General features: G+C 34.3%; 1 protein-coding gene across 1 annotated transcript; it reads right to left on the bottom strand.

The window, feature by feature from the left end:
- Nucleotides 1–5161: 5161 nt before the first annotated feature.
- LOC114736092 (cysteine-rich and transmembrane domain-containing protein WIH1-like) lies at nt 5162–5653 on the bottom strand. Its single transcript, XM_028923865.1, has 3 exons — nt 5610–5653; nt 5337–5493; nt 5162–5224 (listed from the first exon to the last, which is right to left on the bottom strand). The coding sequence occupies exons 1-3, from the start codon at nt 5641–5643 to the stop codon at nt 5179–5181; spliced, it is 237 nt and encodes a 78-aa protein (XP_028779698.1). The 5' UTR covers nt 5644–5653; the 3' UTR covers nt 5162–5178.
- Nucleotides 5654–19755: the final 14102 nt, after the last annotated feature.

Raw genomic sequence — 19755 nt, 5'->3', positions numbered from 1 at the left:
ATCAATTTAGTAGACAAAGTCTAATTTTTATCAATTAAGTTTCTAAATTCTGATACGAATAACTAAAATATGAGGGTAAAAATTTAGTTAAAATTGGTTTAAAATAATAAATGTGTAAAAAATTTATTTTGATTTTGAAAAAATATTCATACTTATGGAGAGATGGGGTGAATGAGCAGAAAAAAGAGGTGTGTGAGAGATAATGAACGCAATAATATAATTAATGAGGGAAAACACTACAAAAATGATTAAAATTTCAAACATCTTTATGCCGCGTTTGGATGGAAAAAAAAATAGGAGGAGAGAAAGTTAAGGGAAGGAAAAATATTACCACCTCCCTTGTTTAGATGGAGGAGAGGAAAAGAAAAAGAATAAATATGTTAATGACTAAAATACTCTGATCTCTCTAGCAAAATATATGATGTCCAAAATCACTCCCAAAATCTATATCTTCTAATTAATGTTTTTGTGATTAAAATATCACAGTTTTAACGATTTAAAAATCTTAAGCAACAATGTATATATTTTTGCAGTTTAAAAAAATTAACAATGTGTGCGTTATATGCATGAATGATAAAATTAACACGTGAAGAACCAAGATTCGAATCCCTGTTGGAAGAAGTACCCACATTTAATGCCTGACAGTACCTCAAATAAGATTACCTCCAATAGAAAGATATCTATATGCTTTAGGGGAAAAAAGAAATAAAATAGTTATAAGGAGGAGGGTGACAACTGCCACCGGGCCCACCGCACCGATCCTCTCATTGAATATTTTACTCATTTCTCATTATGCTTCCTCAATTGTGTTGTAAATTGATTTTATGTTCTAAAATGCCCTTAGTGCTACGCTATTTACTCAGTGCTACGCTATTTACTCATTTAATGAAATTGCCAATTCGACAGCTGGAAGGCGTACGGTGGAAGTTTTTAAATTTGTCCCATGTTTAATGAATAAACGTGTTTTTAGCCAACACATGCTACTGTCTCCTCTTACGCATCACCTCGTATTTGGAATTTACAAGTTTGTTTGAATTGTTATCCGCACATATTAAACATGAGTAAAATTATAAAGTCATTAAAAACTGAGATTTTAATTTTTAAAATTTGATCCTATTTTAATTTTGATCTTTTAAATTTGACTTTATTTTGATTTTGGTTCTTAAAATTCAAAACCAATAATTTTAGTTCATGAAATTTAACTTCATTTTAATCAGCCTAAATAATTTAGGTCTCTAAAATAAGAATCAAATTTTATGAACCAAAACCATTGATTTTAAGACTCGGGAATCAAAATCAAAATGAGATCAAATCTTATGAACTAAAACTACTAGTTTCAAATTTTAGGAAATAAAGTCAAAATGAAGTCGAATTTCAAGAATTAAAGATGATATTCACTCTAAATTTTAATAGAGTTAATGACATTTAATATTTTTCTTAATTGCAATAAAACAGTTAGGAGTGACTATATGATTTTTCAAGAAAATGAAAAATCTCTTTTTGGTGGAATTTTTTAAGGGTGTTGTTGGAAACATGTTTGTGGAAAAAAATTTAATTGTATGATATAAATAGCCTAATAACAACATAATCTAATATTCTAATTAGAGAAACGGTTAGTTGTGCGGCTGGATATAAAATAAAAAGATATAACATTGAATTTCTTGATATATTTATTTAAGCTGTTTAAATTCGAATAAATAACTCATTTTTTCTTATTTAATGAAATTATTTTACATTTCAGTCTTATAACTAAAATATTTGAAGATTTAATATTTAAAAATGTATTATTATCTTTATAAGAAAAATATTTATTATTTATTTTACATTTTAGATTTAAAATGAAATGATATAACTTCTATAATTCCGAAAATCATGTCATTTTGGCAAAATGAAATTTTTGCAAAATTTTTGGAAGATGCTATTGGGAAGGTGTTCATGGAGAAAAATTTAATTATATGATATAAATGGCCTAATAACAATATAATCTAATATTTCTAATTTAACTTTTAATACTTTAATAGAAGAGCCCGTTAGTTGAGTAACTGGACACGTGTCGATAGAAAAGTTGCTGCATATTCTACTTTTATGAGAACATATTCATAAAGGAAAGCCTAATTATATGATATAAATAGCCTGATAACAAAATAAACTAGTATTTCTAATTTTTATTATTTTAACGGAACACATTGTTAGTTATATGGCTGGACACGTGTTGACAAAATGGCTGCTAACTACTCTATATATATATATATATATTATATATATATCTATATTGATGGTTGATGATAAATGTAGCCCAGGTCACTTTTCCTCCATTTATAGGATCTGAAGAATTCTCCCCCGCGCCCCGATATAATAGAAAGCGATAAAGGCTCCTTTGGCCCATAATACACGGTGACATGTCTATATCTCTGATCTGACAGCTATAACTATTCAAAACAATTCTCGCGGTTTGGCATCCAAATGAATGCCCATTCAAGGAAATCTCAGGGAATTAATCTAATCAACTAAGTTTGTCAAACAGTTATACCAATTCTAAGTCATGTTCGATCCATACAAAATCATGCTTTCTTCACCATAATCCAAATGACTAATTTTTTTTTCCATTGAGGGGATGCAAGTCCTTGCTTCCGAGTTGCATATTAATAATACAAGAAAAATTTAGTTAAAAGTTGTTGTTTAAAAATTTAATTAGCTAAAAAGAACATAAATTTGAGTAAGTGCAACATATCATCAATAATGTGTAACAATCATCAATACGAAAATCATTTATATACAACAAAAGATATGTTATACTCATGGATCATATTTACACGTATTCAAATTTAGGCCATTTTAGCTAATTAAATTTTCTAACATGGATCTTTCACCAAATTTCCCATAATATAATTGCTATTCCCATCCATTGCATATATATTTTCGATAGGAGATCATGATTATGACATCCGTGTGGATCTTATTTTCAGACATATTCATCGTAAAGAATAAACACAACACGATGGTCTGAGTAAAGCCAACCAAGACCTGAAAACTAAGTCACAACCAAACAAACAGTGGGGCAATATAGTCAATGGCCGGTGATCCCCAAGAATAAAATTATTATGTATAAAATGAATCTCTTTAAACAATTAAAAAATGAGAATCAGACACTTATATATCAATCCTCTATTCTGGGTGTGATTAGAATTTATGACCCATAGGGACAACTCTGATCTATTATAAATCTGACATCTCATGTATTATTCAAACAAATCTGGGACAAAGCGCGGTTTTAGCAGAAAATATTTAACAAAACCATAGTATAGAGCAAAACCAAATGTAGCCGCAGATAATCAGAACCTAAACTCTGTTGGGTACGTAGTAAATTCTCAGAAATTGTAGGCATGAGGGATATATAGTTCAAACATCTGCTTCAATAAGCTCAGTTCCAAGCATTGAGTGCACAGACAATTTATGTGCCATCCTGTAATGGTTGGCTATATTAGTTGAGTTGACTCATAGTATCTGTTGCATGTTACGCACTAGACTGAGAAAGAGAGAGAAAAGAGAGGGGTAATGATATATGCATACATGGTCTCAATCTCAATGGAGACGAAAAGAATAAACAAAAGGAGAATAAACCAAGGGCTATAATTACCCGTAATTTTTTTGTAGATAATTTTAATGAAAGGGTCCCACGTGGATCCTGGGCGAAGAATTTGCAGAAAGCCGAGAAAGAAACAACAGAAAAGGATATCTATATTTGGCCAAAAACTCAGTTTTAGGTGGTATATTTGGTAAAGCAATGAGCCAGTTTTATCATAAAGCTAGAAATATAGCTCTAATATTTATTGATGATGTTAAGAATCGTTTGCTCAAGATAATTGATACCTGTGTTTAATTATATTTGTTTAATCAACGTTCACAACCTCTTTGGACTAGAAGTAAGTGATGGAATAATACATTTTTCATCAATAAAAGTTCTTGGCATTGGTTCATATGGCTGGAATGAACCAACATTAGATTTTGAAATATCAGTTAATAAAATGTATCCTATGGCAGTAAACATAGTACCTCGCATTGAATTTGTTTGCTACTTTTGCATCACTGATTAGTATTGTTAATTTCATATATGATAATAATTATAGTTAATGGCTGGATACAGGGTAAACTGTGAAGTAGCTTGAAGGAACCACTTGAACTACGTATGTAGGCAAGACAGTATTTTGATCACAGATTGTATATGATATACATACAACAGTAAACATAGCAGGAGGTTCTTGTGGGTGGTAGTGATTCATGGTTCATAAATATTGATGAAGTTAAGTTCATTATCTTCTGAACGATTGGAACAGAGAGGCACCGACGAAATAGATGAATGTGAATAGCCTTTAGAAGGCTTCTTCATGCTCTGCTCTATTTCCTGTGTTAAAAAAAAAAAAAAAGGATTGAAGACGATGATCGAAGACAACAAAGTTCGTCTCATTAGGTGACCTTAGCTATGTAAACGCTTTATACATAGAGATTGGGGAAGCTAGATAACTAACTTGAGGATATTAAAAAAATTAGTTAAGTTAGTTATTTGTAACAAATATGTGTCAACTTTCTTAAATTATCCATATTCAATAATATACATTGGAATTACCCATGAGTGGAAATACCTTATCATCAATAAGGATATTTTGATAACACATTATAAATTTGGAAGATAAAGTGAATTGAAATATTATATTTAGTACCTTAAATTACATTTACTTTTCTGGTAAAAAATGTTAAATTTACTTTTGCCTGTGGTGCTAGTTTGCTGCATATATCGCTACTACCTTAATGTACATTTCGGACTATAATTCTTCTCAAGGGAATATATATATATGAAAAGTGTCCATTGATATGAACTATATAGATTTATCCCTTTTTCCATTTAGATAATTTTGATATCATATATTTTGATAATTATATTGGTAACACCTTTTCTTTTTGGACCTAAAAGAGATTGTTTGTTCCTTATCCTTGAACGTACTCTTGAAAAAAAGCACTGGGTTTGGTAATTTCATAACTCATAAGTTGAATTCAGTTCCATGAATGTAAATATACTACTTATTGTAAAGAAACACTTCCCTTTACATTATTATTTTGAGGAATACAAAAATTGTATGAGAAAAGATATGAAACCAAAAGGGGCTAACAAGAACAAAACAATCAAAAGCAGTAATCCAAGATGCAACAACAGCAGAAAACAGCACAACTTCAATGAAAAAAAGAAAAGGAGACAAAACAAAGTTAATATCAGGTAAGGGAAAAGAAATGAAGATTCATTAAAAAAAAAATTTAAAAACAGAGATATTTTGGGAACTCACCATCCCTCCCAAAAACCATCACCCCTACTCATGGTCTGTTGCGGAACACTCTGTTTTGGGTCCCAAGAAAGATTATCCTTGGAAGGATACCCCATTGGCGGGAGTGCACTCCCAGTCGGCAGCAACGGATATGCCATCATCGGTGAAGGATATGACCCTGCAAACTCATCATATAACATATATAATCTAATTAATTAATAATGTTAATCCCGTTCACAAACACAATATAATGATATAGCACCGTGGTAGCTTGTTGTGAAAGAGAAAACTTACCCGGAGGATCTTGCTGATTGTAATGATGATTCATGGTTGCTAAATAATATTGAAGTGCGATGATCTTATGAACTATATGAAGATACTATATAGGCATAGGTGGGCAGCTATGAACAGTGCGAAAGCGCGGGGGAAAGGCAGAATTGGGGAAGGGATCGACCTTTACAGGTCAAAGGCTGCTTGATGCTCTGAATTTCCCTCTCAAAGTTGACAATATTATCAATTGTGCCTTTACCGTTTGAAATGAGAACCAAAGATGCAGACAAGAGAGGAATCATTCTGTGAGTAGCTTTATTGGCCGGGGTCCATCAAACGCAACTTCAACCCACTTTGGTGATTTAGGCGTTATAAATAAATCCGAAAAGCACTGTTCTTAAATAAATATTGATGATAGGAACAGAGAGGAGATTGCTAAGTTACACTCGCACAAATCCATATGGGCTGGAGGTGGCGGCTAAGGTAGCTTAATGGAAGGTTCAAATGATATTGTGAAAGCACGTGAAGAAATATGAATGTGAATAGCCTTTATAAGGCTGCTTCTTGCTCTGTTTCCCCGTATTTATTTGCCCAGAGGACACAAAAAAGATAAGGAGGCAGACCATGAGAAGAAGGGAAAAAAACATTAATGATGATGACCGAAGACAACTCAGTTACTCCCTCCATTTATAAAAAGAACAAATTATTTCGTCCCATTAGGTGGGATCAGTTATAAGATCAAGGAAGTAGTAACAGAGTATTTGGGGGAATTACTTGGACGTGAGAAAGCAGTAGAGTTTAGGCATTTATGAAGCGGCCAAACTTGACCAATTGATTTTGCTACCTGCAATTCACAAGACACGAAACGCTATTTCATTACAACATTTTTAACAAAGATTAACTTATATACGCCAATTTTCTTCATATATTTTAGATGCTAAAAGATTGTGAATCTAGATTACATTTACTTTGCTACTAAAAAATAGAGTTAAGGTGCAATTTTTACTCTAATCTTATTTTTAACGCGTAATTTTCCCCCTGATCTTTCAATAGTGTAATTTTGGCCTTAATCTTATTTTTGAAGTGTAATTTTGCTCTTTATCTTTTATTTTTGGGGTGCAATTTTGTTTCAAATATTGAAAGTGCATAAAAAAAAGATCAGAGTCAAAATTGCATTACTAAAAAAATGAGAGGAAAAATTGCACATGAAAGATAAGATTAGAGTCAAAATTGCACCTTAACTCTAAAAAATATATTACATTTACTTATGCCTGTGGTACTAGTTTGCTGCATATATTGCTACCAACTTAATGTACAGTTTGAACTTGAATTCTTAAGGGACATATGTAGATATATGGAAGGTGACCATTGATATGAACTATCTAGGTTGAACCCTTTTCTCATTTAGAGAACTTTGATATTATATATTTTTATAATTAAATTGTTAACCATTTTTTTCTTTGGACCTGAAAGAGATTGTCTGATCCTCATCCTTGAACTCTTGGAAAACTGCGCAAAACTGAGTTTGATAATTTCATAACTTAAATATAGTTCCAAGAATGTGAATATAATATTCTTCTAGTTCTTACTGTATGACCTAATTTAAGAGTTTATGTTAGTCTTATATGTAAGACCTATTTTAAATATTTATTAATTTCTTTTCAAATTAACATTATTGATATTCCTCCACTAATAGGGAATTAAGAAAAATGTTTAGTGTCTTTTAGAAAAAAAATCACATTAACTAATTTAACTAACATTTTTAATATACTCAAATTAGTTATGACCAGAGGAGTACTTATTACAAGGAACACATACCCTTACAATATTATTCCTAGAAGTACAAAATTGTACGAGAAAAAATATTAAACCAAAAGGGACTGACAAGAACAAATAATTGAGAAAGCAATCAAAAGCAGCAATCCAAAACACAGCAGTAGCAAAGAGCAGCACAACTGCAACGAAAAAAAGAAAAAGAGAAAGAACAAAGTTAATATTGGGTACTAAATTTAAATAGAAATGAAGAAACCAATAAAAACTCAAAAAAAAAAAACAGAGATATTTTTCCAACTCACCATCCTTCCCAGAAGCCATCACCCCTTCTCGTGGTCTTCTGTCGAACACTCTATTTTGGGTCCCAAGAAACATCATCCTTTGAAGGATACCCCATTGGTGGAGGAGCACTCACAGGCGGCAGAGGCGGACATGCCATCACCGATGAAGGATGTGACCCTGCAAATTCATCATATAACATATCTAATCTCATTAATTAATAATGTTAATCCCATTTACAAACACAATAGAATGATATAGTAGATTAGTAGCATTTTGTGGAAGAGAAAACTTACCTGGAGGATCTTGTTGGTTGTAATGATGATTCATGGTTGCTGAATGCGATGCTCTTCTGGGCTATATGAAGATGCAGCTAGACCCGAAAATGAGATGAGATTGAGATGCTATATAATACAATGCATGTGTGTGCGCGCGCGCGCACATCGGTATAGGTGGGTGAATGGTGGGCGGCCATGAACTGTGTGAAAGCGCGTGGGAGAAGGCAGATTCGGGGAAGGGGCTGACCTTTCCATGTCCAAGGTTGCTTAATGCTCTGTGTTTCCCTCTAAAAGTTGACAATATTATCTACTTTGCTTTACCATTTGAAATGAGAGACAAATATATAAACAACAAAGGGATCAACCACCATAGTCCCATAGAAAGTCTTTTCGGATTATTTCTTCCTTTGTCCAAAAAAGGTTGCAGAGTTCAGAAGCTTCATATTCATCTTGGACCATTCATCGTATGGTCAACAACTATAAATGCTTCATTACAAGTCTAATAATTAAAATCGACTTCAACGTAGAGAAAGATAAAGAAATGGTTCAAACATATCAAGTTATTAATTTCCTTTCAGATCATGGGGAGACTTCAATTTGGCAATCTTTTGGTTATTATGATTCTAGAGAGTTGATCACCATAGTTAATTTTTAGGAGAAGAGGAAATATTTTAATGGGGGCACCCTGTTCACAGGCCTTTGTATTCAATAAATAGGTAGGGTCATAAACCCTAGAATATACAAGTGAATGCCACGTATGTACTGTATAATAGCTACAGAAGACTCTAGAATATTAAATCACATATTGCTATTTACAATTGGGCCTATTGCTAATGGGCTTGGACTGAGGACAATATACTACTTTAACATTCCCCCTCAAACTGGGCCCAGGGGAGATTATTAGGCCCAGTTTGTCTCTGAACATGAGGAACTTCGACGGAGAGAGTGCCTTGGTAAATAGATCGGCCAACTGATCAGAGGAAGGAATATACTGAACACGCAATTTTCGATCAAGTACTCGATCTCTCAGATAGTGTATATCAAGCTCGATGTGCTTTGTGCGAGCGTGATAGACAGGATTTGAAGCAAGAGCTAAGGCACTTAAATTATCACACCAGGCGATCGGAGGATTCTTCAATCGAACGCCGAACTCACCTACGAGAGATTGAATCCATGCCAGTTCAGTTGCAAGATTTGCAAGGGCTCTGTACTCAGATTCAGCACTTGACCGAGCTACGACTTGCTGCTTCTTAGCTGACCAAGAGATGAGAGAGTCACCGAGGAATACACAGTACCCGCTTATTGATCTACGATCATCCGGGCATACAGCCCAATCAGCGTCGGTGAAACCTTGCAAGGTAAGATGATTACTGGGTTTTACATGCAAAGCCAGATTGGTAGTTCCCTTGAGGTATCGCAGTATTCTCTTGAGCGCCTGCCAATGTATATCAGTGGGTTGAGATAAAAATTGACTCAATTTGTTTACTGCAAAAGTGATATCCGGCCGAGTATTGATCAAATACTGTAGTGCTCCAATAGCTTGTCTATATAGTGTAGGATTCTTCAATGGAGTCCCATCTGATTTTGAGTAATGCTTATTTACCACCATAGGAGTCGGAACAGGGGAGCAATTTGCCATACCGAATTTCTCTAGGATATTCATTATATATTTTTCTTGTTTTAAGTATAGCCCAGTAGCATCTCTGTAAGTCTCTACTCCAAGAAAATGATGTAGTTGTCCCAAATCCTTTAAGGCAAAGCGTGAGTTGAGCTGCTTGATGAATAATTCCAGGATTTGATTTGAATTTCCAGTCACAACAATGTCATCAACGTATATCAGTACAAAAATGACAAACCTTTTCTCTTTGATAAAGAATAAAGAGGTATCACTCTTTGAATGATTAAAACCCCAGGAGAGCAGAGTAGATTTTAGCTTATCAAACCAGGCTCTAGGTGCTTGCTTCAGTCCGTACAGAGCTTTGTTTAGAAGGCACACATGATTAGGAAATTTTACTGACACAAACCCTTCAGGTTGCTTCATGAGAACTTTTTCTTGCAAGTCTCCATTTAAAAAAGCATTATTGATGTCTAGCTGCCTTATTTGCCAACCGAAAGTCACAGCCAGAGTAAGGACAAACCGTAGTGTTGCTGTCTTTAGAACAGGACTGAAAGTTTCATCAAAGTCTATGCCTGGACATTGTTGAAATCCCTTTGCTACGAGTCTGGCCTTAGGTTTGAAAACTGAGCCATCTGTATTTGTTTTCAGTCTAAAAACCCATTTGCAATCCACTAGCTTTCTGTGTCCTTGATAAGGCACTAATTTCCATGTGTTATTTCTGATTAAGGCATTGTACTCATCTAGCATTGCTTTTCTCCAATCTTCTGATTTTAGTGCTTTTGCAACACATGTAGGTTCTTTGAGAATAATTGGATCTGTACTGACAACACCAACATAGGGCTCCTTGGGTTTGTAAATACCCATTCTGCTTCTGGTTACCATCGGATGTCGCACTGGAACTAGAGCTGTATCATTTGAAGAAGGAGAGGTGGATGGTGAGGAGAAGTCGGATGATGAACTTCCTTCTACTGCTGTATGTCTGATTGGTGATAGTTGATGGTTGTTTGAGTCTGACATGGATGGGTTTGAAGACTGAGTTGGAAGCTGGCTCTGGCGTCTGGAATCCTCAGCAACAAATTGTGGTTGAGTAGAAGTTGATAGTGATGGCAGTGTTGAATTTTGAGGATCACTATGTTGATTTCCTGAATCTGAAATTTGACATTCAACTGGATAGGAGGAGACAATTGATTTGAAGAATTCCCTCGGATGCACCATCTCTTCAGGTAACCTTCTTTTATTTGTAAATCCTGCAGAGAAAGGAAATTCATTTTCATTAAAAACAACATGTCTAGAGATATACACTCTTCCATTTGAATCTAGACACTTGTAACCCTTATGAGAGTTACTGTAACCAATGAAAACACATCTAGTGGTTCTGAATTGCAGTTTGTGATTGTTGTAGGGTCTAAGACATGGATAACAAGCAGACCCAAATATCTTCAGAGATTCATAATCAGGAAGTTTGCAGAATAATCTCAGATAAGGTGAACCTCCTCCTAAAACAGGTGTTGGTAGCCTGTTTATTAATTCTGCTGCTGTATGGAATGCCTCCCACTAGTAGAATAGAGGCATTTTTGCCTGTGCCAGTAAGGTTAATCCTGTCTCAACTATATGCCTGTGCTTCCTTTCAGCTCTACCATTTTGTGGTGAAGTGTGAGGACATGAGTGCCTAAAGTGAATTCCAGATTCTTGCAACAATGTAGTGAAACTTCTATATTCACCACCCCAATCACTTTGCACTATTTTTATTTTGCTGTCAAACTGTTTTTCTGCATAATTTTTGAACTGAGTAAATGCATTTAGAGCTTCATCTTTAGATTTCAAGGGAAAAATCCAGGTATATCTGCTGTAATCATCTAGGAAGAGTATGTAGTATCTAAAACCATTCATAGAAACTAGTGGGGCTGGTCCCCAAAGATCTGTATGTATAAGCTCTAGTAGTTTGGATGCACGGGAGGTTGAAACCTTAAATGGTAGAGAATGCATTTTTCCATATTTGCAAGATTCACAAAAGAAGGAGTCATCTTCATTTCCAGAAGTAACTTTTAGATTACATTCACTAATAAGCTTGTTCAGAATTCTATTGCTAGGATGACCAAGTCTAAAATGCCAAAAACTTTTACTAAAATTTTTAATCCTAGATGCTGAATCTTCAGCTTCTTTTTCTGCTACGTAGACTAGAGCTGCTGTCCCATCTTTCTTCTTGTCACAGATTCTGAACATACCACCATCAATCTGTTTTCCTTGAAGCATAATTTCCCCTGTTTCCTGGTCCTTCACACAAACACCACGTTTGTTAAATATCACATCAGCATCATTGTCACAAGCAACTTTGTAGACACTTAGAAGATTCTTTTTGATTTTAGGAGTGTAAAGAACATTATTCAGTTTAAGCTTCCTTTGACCAATATTCTGGACACTGGCCGAACCTATTTTTTCAACTTTCAGCTTAAAGCCATCACCAACAGTAATATTCATCTTACCAGAGGGAGTAGCAGAATCATCAAGTTTGGCTAGATCCTTAGTGACATGACTTGTTGCTCCACTATCCATGTACCAGGAATCATCATTAATAGTCTCTGGAGTTGCCCAATAAGCATTTTCGAAATCAGAATAGGAACTGGCACCTTTGTTGACTTCAGTTTTCTTGGTTCCAGGTTTGACAAAACTTCTATCATAGCGATGAAAGCAAGTCTCCACTGTGTGACCCACTTTATCACATAGCTGGCATCTGGGAGGAACATCATCATTGTTGTAGTTGAAGCGTCCACGGCCTCTGTTGCTTCTGCCTCTGCCTCTTCTGTTACGGTTTCCTCTGCCTCCACGCCAAGAGTATCGTGGAGCAAAGTTGTCTTCAGCTCTAGCAATGTTCACCATGGTTGAGTTTAAAGATAGCTGGGACAGTTGATTGAGTTGATCCATTCTGCTCTCATAAGTATACAGCGAGGTCTGCATATCAAGCCAGCTCAGATCATCAGCTTGGTGAGAAAGCTGAACCACAATGGGATTGTATTCAGCGTCAAGACCGGCAAGGGCTTGAATGATGAGATCTGGAAGTTGCATAGGACTTCCAGCAACAGCAAGTTGATCTGCCAGGGCTTTCATTTTGGACAAATATTCACTCATTCTCATGTTTCCTTTCCTGATGCGTTGCAGCTCAGATCTAAGCATGAGAAGGGTTGATTTAGTACGCGCACCAGCCATTTGCTTTGCAGCAGCCCAAAGTCCTACTGAGCTTGAAACATTTGTCATCTCGGATGATACTTCCAAGGTCATTGTGTTGAGTAGCCATCCAAATAGTAGCTGATCTGCTGACACCCATTCTTCAAACTCTGGATTCAGCTTTGATTCATTTCCTTCAGTGAGAAACTGAGGAGGGCATTTCTTAGTGCCATTGATAAAACCCTCCAGCTTGTACCCCTTGATTATAGGCAGAACGTGAATCACCCAGACTGGATAATTTGTCCTATCCAGCTTGACCGAACAGCTTTGGGTCAGGGTGTTATTTTTCTCAGTCAGCTTTGCAATCAATGACGCGGACACCGAGGAGCTTCCTGCAGTCTGTGAGCTGGAGTCTGTCATGGCTATTGGCCTTTGCAGCTCTGATACCAAGTTAATTTTTAGGAGAAGAGGAAATATTTTAATGGGGGCACCCTGTTCACAGGCCTTTGTATTCAATAAATAGGTAGGGTCATAAACCCTAGAATATACAAGTGAATGCCACGTATGTACTGTATAATAGCTACAGAAGACTCTAGAATATTAAATCACATATTGCTATTTACAATTGGGCCTATTGCTAATGGGCTTGGACTGAGGACAATATACTACTTTAACAACCATATATTACATGATCGAAATCTTACGAACTACAACCAAAAGGCTTTTTATTTTTGCCTCCACTAATACAAATAACTTGTTATAACTCTCTTTAATGTGAGTAGTTTGTAGTTGCGAATGTAAGGGTTTGAATAGAGAACTTTAATGACACCTGGAAAAAGGACCCCAAATCCTCCAGCAAAACTCTATAAGAAGGCCCCTTGAAAATTTTGTGCTTCCAAATGATGAGGTTGCTTGTTTCTCCCTTCTATTGATTTATCACTGGATGAGAAATTCTTCTGTGGGGCAGTACCGCATAGAAAAGAATTCCCTTCATAACTACTTGATCCAAATGTTAAAAATTGATTTTCCATGTCAGGTGTCTTCTAGATAGATTACTATGAGCCATAGAAAAAACAGACAGAGTATAACTGAGTTACTTGTGTAGGAGTGTGGCCTCTCAATCTGTTATGTGAAAGATCTAGGCTCTATTTGCATAAGGTTACAAAATACTTTTGGAATAAGCGCTTTCAAATGATTGTTTGAAAAATTTAATGTATGAATAGCATTTAAGCATCCAATTTGTGAAGGAATTTCACCTATTAATTGATTACCTGAGAAATCCAAACCAGACGTGAAATGTAAAATTCTTCTTTTGTAAGATTCATACCTTCTTTTTGATGTGACATCTATTTCTTAGTCTCTACACAATATAACATCTTGTTTGTGATATCCATTTATAAGTTCATCACCAGTTGTAATGTGAAACATATAGCTAAACACCCTTGTAGTCCAGGACACACTAAACTTTCCTATTTTGGTCTCCCCAAGTCTGTGCGTCCTTCCAAATATTATGTTATTTAAGCAACACGGTATCCTTCCAAGAAGCTTATTTTGGGAAAGATCTAATATGCTTATCTTCTTGAACTTACATAAATATATAGGAATAGAACCTTCAAGTTTGTTTTCTTTCAGGATGAGAACCCTTGAATTCAAAAATGAACTCAACAATCTTGGGACTGGACCTGAAAAATTATTCTTCATCACATCCAAAGTCGACGACAAGGGGAATAATTGGCCAAAGTAGAAGGTAGAGGTTGTAGAGGTCCCATGAAATGGTTGCTTTGCAAATGCAAGTACTTCAACAATGGCATGTTTAAACAGCTTGGCAAAGAGCCAATGAATTTAGTTTGAGAAAGGTTTAACTATGTAAGTTTAGTTACGTTGAAAAAGCATTCTGGTAGTGAACTTGTTAAGGAATTCTTAGACAAAATGATGTAACTCAAATGTTGAAAGCTTCCAATCCAGTTAGGTACTTCACCAAATAATTGGTTGGCACTAGGGTCCTCAAAAAAAGAAAGAGTGAGAAAGGAAAGGTTCCTTCAAAATTATTTTTAACAAGACGAAGTTCACGTAGAGACGTCAAATTTCTAAGGCACATAGGAAGTTGCCTCTCAAATTCATTGTAGGAAAGATCCAATGCTACAAGATTCTTTAGATTGCATAAGCCTTCTGCAAAACATATTTTTATTTATTAAATTTATTTAATCAGTTCATCAATAAAAAAATTGATAAAACTTTGAAGTGATCTTAAAGCTTTCAATTTTGAGACTAGCTGACATTTTTTAAAACTGGTTTCAATGGGCTAAATTTACCCTTATCTACTTTGACCACGTTTAAACTAAGAATATATTTCATGAACAAAATATGATTTGTACCTTGTTGTGGCAGTGATCCAGTCAGGTTGTTAAAGCCTAATGACAAGTGGGTGAGGGAACTAAGAGACATAATATTCTGGAAGACTACCCTCCAAGTTATCTAAAGTAAGCACCAGAGACTTAAATCAATTGAATGAGAAAGATCTGTCAAATGGCAAATGGAAATGTACATTGACCAAGTTCCTAACAATATATATAGACACACATCATGGCATGTTGAAGAAGCTATTTCGATGGATCATTTAATCTAAACAAAATGTTTTAATGAATTGGTCTGCTATTTCTTAGTCTTTATACCTTGTCAAAATTTATTGGCCATTTATCTCCTTACATGTTTAGTCATGTTTCCATAAGAAAATAGTCATCTCATCATTCAACTCTCAATATTCTCAAGAATCTCTAAAGTTTGACCATTCAATTCTCTAAATAAAGATACGTAAATTCTTCAGTTGAGAACTTGAGATGATTATATGACAGGGCAAATATATGGATGAGCAAATTAGAACATATGATGTCAATTGACTTCGGAAAAAAGCCAGGCCATTAAAAAAAAGAAACTTTCATGAATTTACTTGAGAAAAGTTGTCTAAAAATAGATAAACTTTCTATGCTCGATTCAGCAATTAACATATGACATTTAAAAGAATCTGGAAGATAGAGATTTTGCACCGAATGATGGGAATATTATCTTCTAAATCCAAGTCTTCCAAGTTGGCCAGCCTAATATCACCAAACAGCCCTGCTCCACAAACAACATGTGATCATTTACTATGAATATGTTACTAGGTAAAAGGAATTATAAAAAAAAAAATCATATGTGTAATTAATATCATCAATATTCTCTTCATACACAACTCTATATTTTTATTTAATTTCACCAGGCCAATAATTTTTTCTACATTCCATGAAGAGGTTACCATTCTTGAGTTAATGGTTACATCACATGTGTGTTTAGGATTATATATCTTCAAATTATAAATACTAATTACAAATAGTTATGAAACATTAGAAACTTGATTGAGTAAACTTTAACAACCAAATCGATAACTGAAACAAACTTGAGAATCAAAATTATCATTATACCAATCAAAAACTATCCACAAGTATTTAGTCAGAATGACAAACAATGATATGATCATAATTTTTTTGACCTATTTTTTTTTAATAATACATGAATTATTGTAACTAACATGCTTTTATGTCGTTTAATTATTTTTTTGTGATTAAAATATCTGTTTGAAACGCTTGCAAAAACATTAGTCTTAATTAACAATGCGTGTCTATATAAGATAAAATAGTTAAAAGAAAGAGGGTAACTTAACAAGTAATTCCAGTTTAAATTCAATGTTTGAAGGTGGTGAAATGGGAGAAAAGAAGAAGCATTGAGTGACCATTTGATGTGCCCCAACTCTTCAGCTCGTGTTGAAGAAGAAATTGGAAGTGAACATCAGTCTGGTTTGAGTCTTGCCGGTAGACATTATCCTTAAGAGTTATTCTGCTATCATAGGTAAATGTAAATGCAGCACTCCCCAGGATTCAATGAACTCTTCCTATAGCAAACACAGAGAGGGAAGAAGCAGAGAAACATAGAGGAGAAAGGATGCTCGAAAGCTCAAGAGCGGTGTGTTGAACCCCTTTATATAGGCCATAGAGGATCTAAATGTTGGGCACCACATTAATGACCATAAATGCAATTAAACCGTCGGTTTCATACATTACCACAATAAACTGTATTTACACCTTCAGTTATGAACGTTAGATACATTAAAAAAATTGAATTTTAGACATTACCAAACATTAATTCATGGAGAAATGGTTTAAGAATTAATGAAGGATAATCACGGTTTAATGAGGAATAAAATTCTCTAACATTCAGCAACCTTTGACTAATTCAAAAAATAAACAATTAAAATAAGGATTTTTTGATAAGCTCTCTTAACACAATTTTATAATAGATTTTTGCAAAAGTGTTTTGTAAAAGGTTCCCGGTGCTATTTTAACTCATGTGCAAGAAGGGGAAATTTTCAATTTTCAATTGCGTTTCCTTTTAGTGGGCCATTATCGTGTGTGAGAGATCCTCTTTCTCTTCTAGGCCCATTCACTAGCCCAATAATATATGATAGCATATATACACTTGAGCTCCCTCTCTCTTGAATAATGTGGGACTTCACTTTTGATACATCCACTCATATACACAACACGTGTAACTCAAATCAATTACTATCACTCTACGAATAGAGTTGTCACACTATGCAGATTCCCAAGTGCATCAGTAAGAGAAGATGAGGTTATTCCAAGAAGCAAGAGAAGAGCTATTTGGGTAATTAAAAGCTTTTTTCAATTTTAGAAGAGCTTCTCTCTCTTCTTTCAAGCACTCCTTACTTTCTCCATTAAACCCACCATACATCTTCTCTAAAAAAAAAAAAACCCATTTTTCAGTATATGCTTTCTTGTTTGGCTATGTCTTCCTTTACATCCTCTTTATCTATATATATATATAGCGGCAAGAAGACTCTAGCTGCCCACAGTGTTTCAAAACACAAGTTGACTTATTTGTGCACCAAAAAGGACTCAAACTGAAAAAAGTGTAACGACTAGGGCAAATTAATAAACACAGCATGATTGTCTCATTAAAGCCAACCAAGACTTGAAAACTAAGTCACAACCAAACAAATAGGGGAGAAATATAGTCAATGGCTGGTGATCCCTAAAAGTCATATAAGAATAAATTTAATGTGTATTTATGAAATGAATTTCATTAAAAAGTTAAAATAAAAAAAAGAAATCAAAGACTTTTCTATCCTCTGTTCTGGGTGTGATTAGAATCTATGACCATAGAGGCAGCTCTGATCTATTAGAAATTTGACATCTGATGTATTATTCAAACAAACTTGGGACAAAGTGCAATTTTACCAGAAGAAAATTTAACAAAACCATAGTATACAGCAAAACCAAATACAGCTGGAGATCATCAGAACCTAAGCTCTCTTGGGTACATAGTCAATTTCTCAGAAATTGTAGGCATGAGGCATATATAGTTCCAAAATCTGCTTCAATAAGCTAAGCTCAGTTCCTGGCATTGCGTGCACAGAGAATTTATGTGCCATCCTATAGTAATTGTCTATTTTGTCAAGACTTGTGTATTGAACGAGTCATGATTATAACAAAACATAAATGATAAAGTTGCTGATGATGAGATAAGAAGATGTGAAGCATATACAATATCCCATACATGTCATTTCTTTAATTAAAAAAAAACTTGAGTTTTGTTTTATGAATGAGCTTCAACATTTTTAACATGTGAAAGATGAGAAAAAGATGAACATTCGTTGCCCCATAATACTGGGCTTAACGTACATGACCTCTTAATTTGGGATTGATCCTGACAGTTGCTGCCAATGTTCACCACACAGTAAGTTTTATATTCTTAACCACTTAAAGTCAATGCCTGTGCTTTTGACATTTCTGTAGAATCAAACAAACTATGCTCAATCATGTAGATTGAGATTGTTGTGCCGTAACTAAAACACGTTGAATAATACTCCTCCGGTCCTTAATATAAGACCTATTTAACGAATTTGATTAGATTAAGGAAGTTAGGTAAGTTAGTTAATTATAAGAAATATGACATGTTTTTCTAAAAACACCATAATCATCTTTCTTAATATCCTCCTCCCTCTTCTACTTGATTATGGTGGAGGGAGTATCTATAAGGGTAATTTAGAAAAAAAAATCAATAAATATGATAAATGGGTCTTATATTTAGGAACAAAATCAATTCAACAATTAGGTCCTATATTAAGGACCAGAGGATTAATATAATTCTACAAAAACCAGAAACTTGGTTGGGTTGACTCAGAGTATCTATTGCGAGTTATGCACTAGACTGAGAAAGAAAAAGGAAAGAGAGAGGGGTAATTATATACTACCTTCTTCCTAAATATAAGATCTACTTTATAGTGTAATTTAGATAGTCTCAATGGAGAGAAAAGAATAAGCAAATGATGGCTCCCACAAGGATGAATAAAGAATTTGAGGTTCTAAAGAGAATTTGCAGAAAGCCGAGAAAGAAAGAAACAGCAGAAAAAGATCAGATTTAAGCCTGACATAATAAATCAGGTACGTACTTGTTTAGAAACTATGAGTTTTGGGTCATGTTTGATAAAGCAGGGAGATAGTTTCATCATAAAGTTAGAAATATGGTTGTAACTTGTGTTGATGATGTTATATCGGATTCCTTTGCTCAAGATAATTGACATATTTATGATTGACTTGTTTAATCAACATTTACAACCATTTTGGACGAGAACAAGGTATATATGTTAATTGAGTTAACCTATACTGAATCATGATGATTCTGTGGTGAAGCAGGTTGATTTTTTCATAATTCTGAACTTCAAAAATCCCTTGTTCTCAATAATTAAAAATTCTTAGATAGATAAAACACCTAACTATATACCACCTCTAGTCCTTGCTATAAGAACTAGTTGACTAATTTGAATAGATTAAGAAAATTTGTGAAATTAGTTATTTGTAATAAATAGGTATTGGCTTCCCTAATATGCCATTACTAATCATGTGTATTACTAGAACTGCCATTTGATAGAACATTTAACACGTGTAATTATTACAAGGACTACTTTTAAAAAAATGAATAAATATGAGAGACAAAGTAGACTGGGATC

Source organism: Neltuma alba, unplaced genomic scaffold (assembly GCF_004799145.2).
Source record: "Neltuma alba isolate B1F8T4 unplaced genomic scaffold, ASM479914v2 tig00013305_pilon, whole genome shotgun sequence".
NCBI classification, from domain to species: domain Eukaryota; kingdom Viridiplantae; phylum Streptophyta; class Magnoliopsida; order Fabales; family Fabaceae; genus Neltuma; species Neltuma alba.
This window is presented reverse-complemented; position numbering and strand designations above follow the sequence as displayed.

Excerpts from the sequence above, each read along its gene's own strand:
- LOC114736092 (XM_028923865.1), bottom strand. The coding sequence starts at position 5,643 with ATGAATCATCATTACAATCAGCAAGATCCTCCGG. Across the intron at positions 5,494-5,609 it reads CAATCAGCAAGATCCTCCGG|GGTCATATCCTTCACCGATG; the intron begins GTAAGTTTTCTC and ends ATGAGTTTGCAG. Across the intron at positions 5,225-5,336 it reads GATGGTTTTTGGGAGGGATG|TTGTGCTGTTTTCTGCTGTT; the intron begins GTGAGTTCCCAA and ends TTTTCATTGAAG.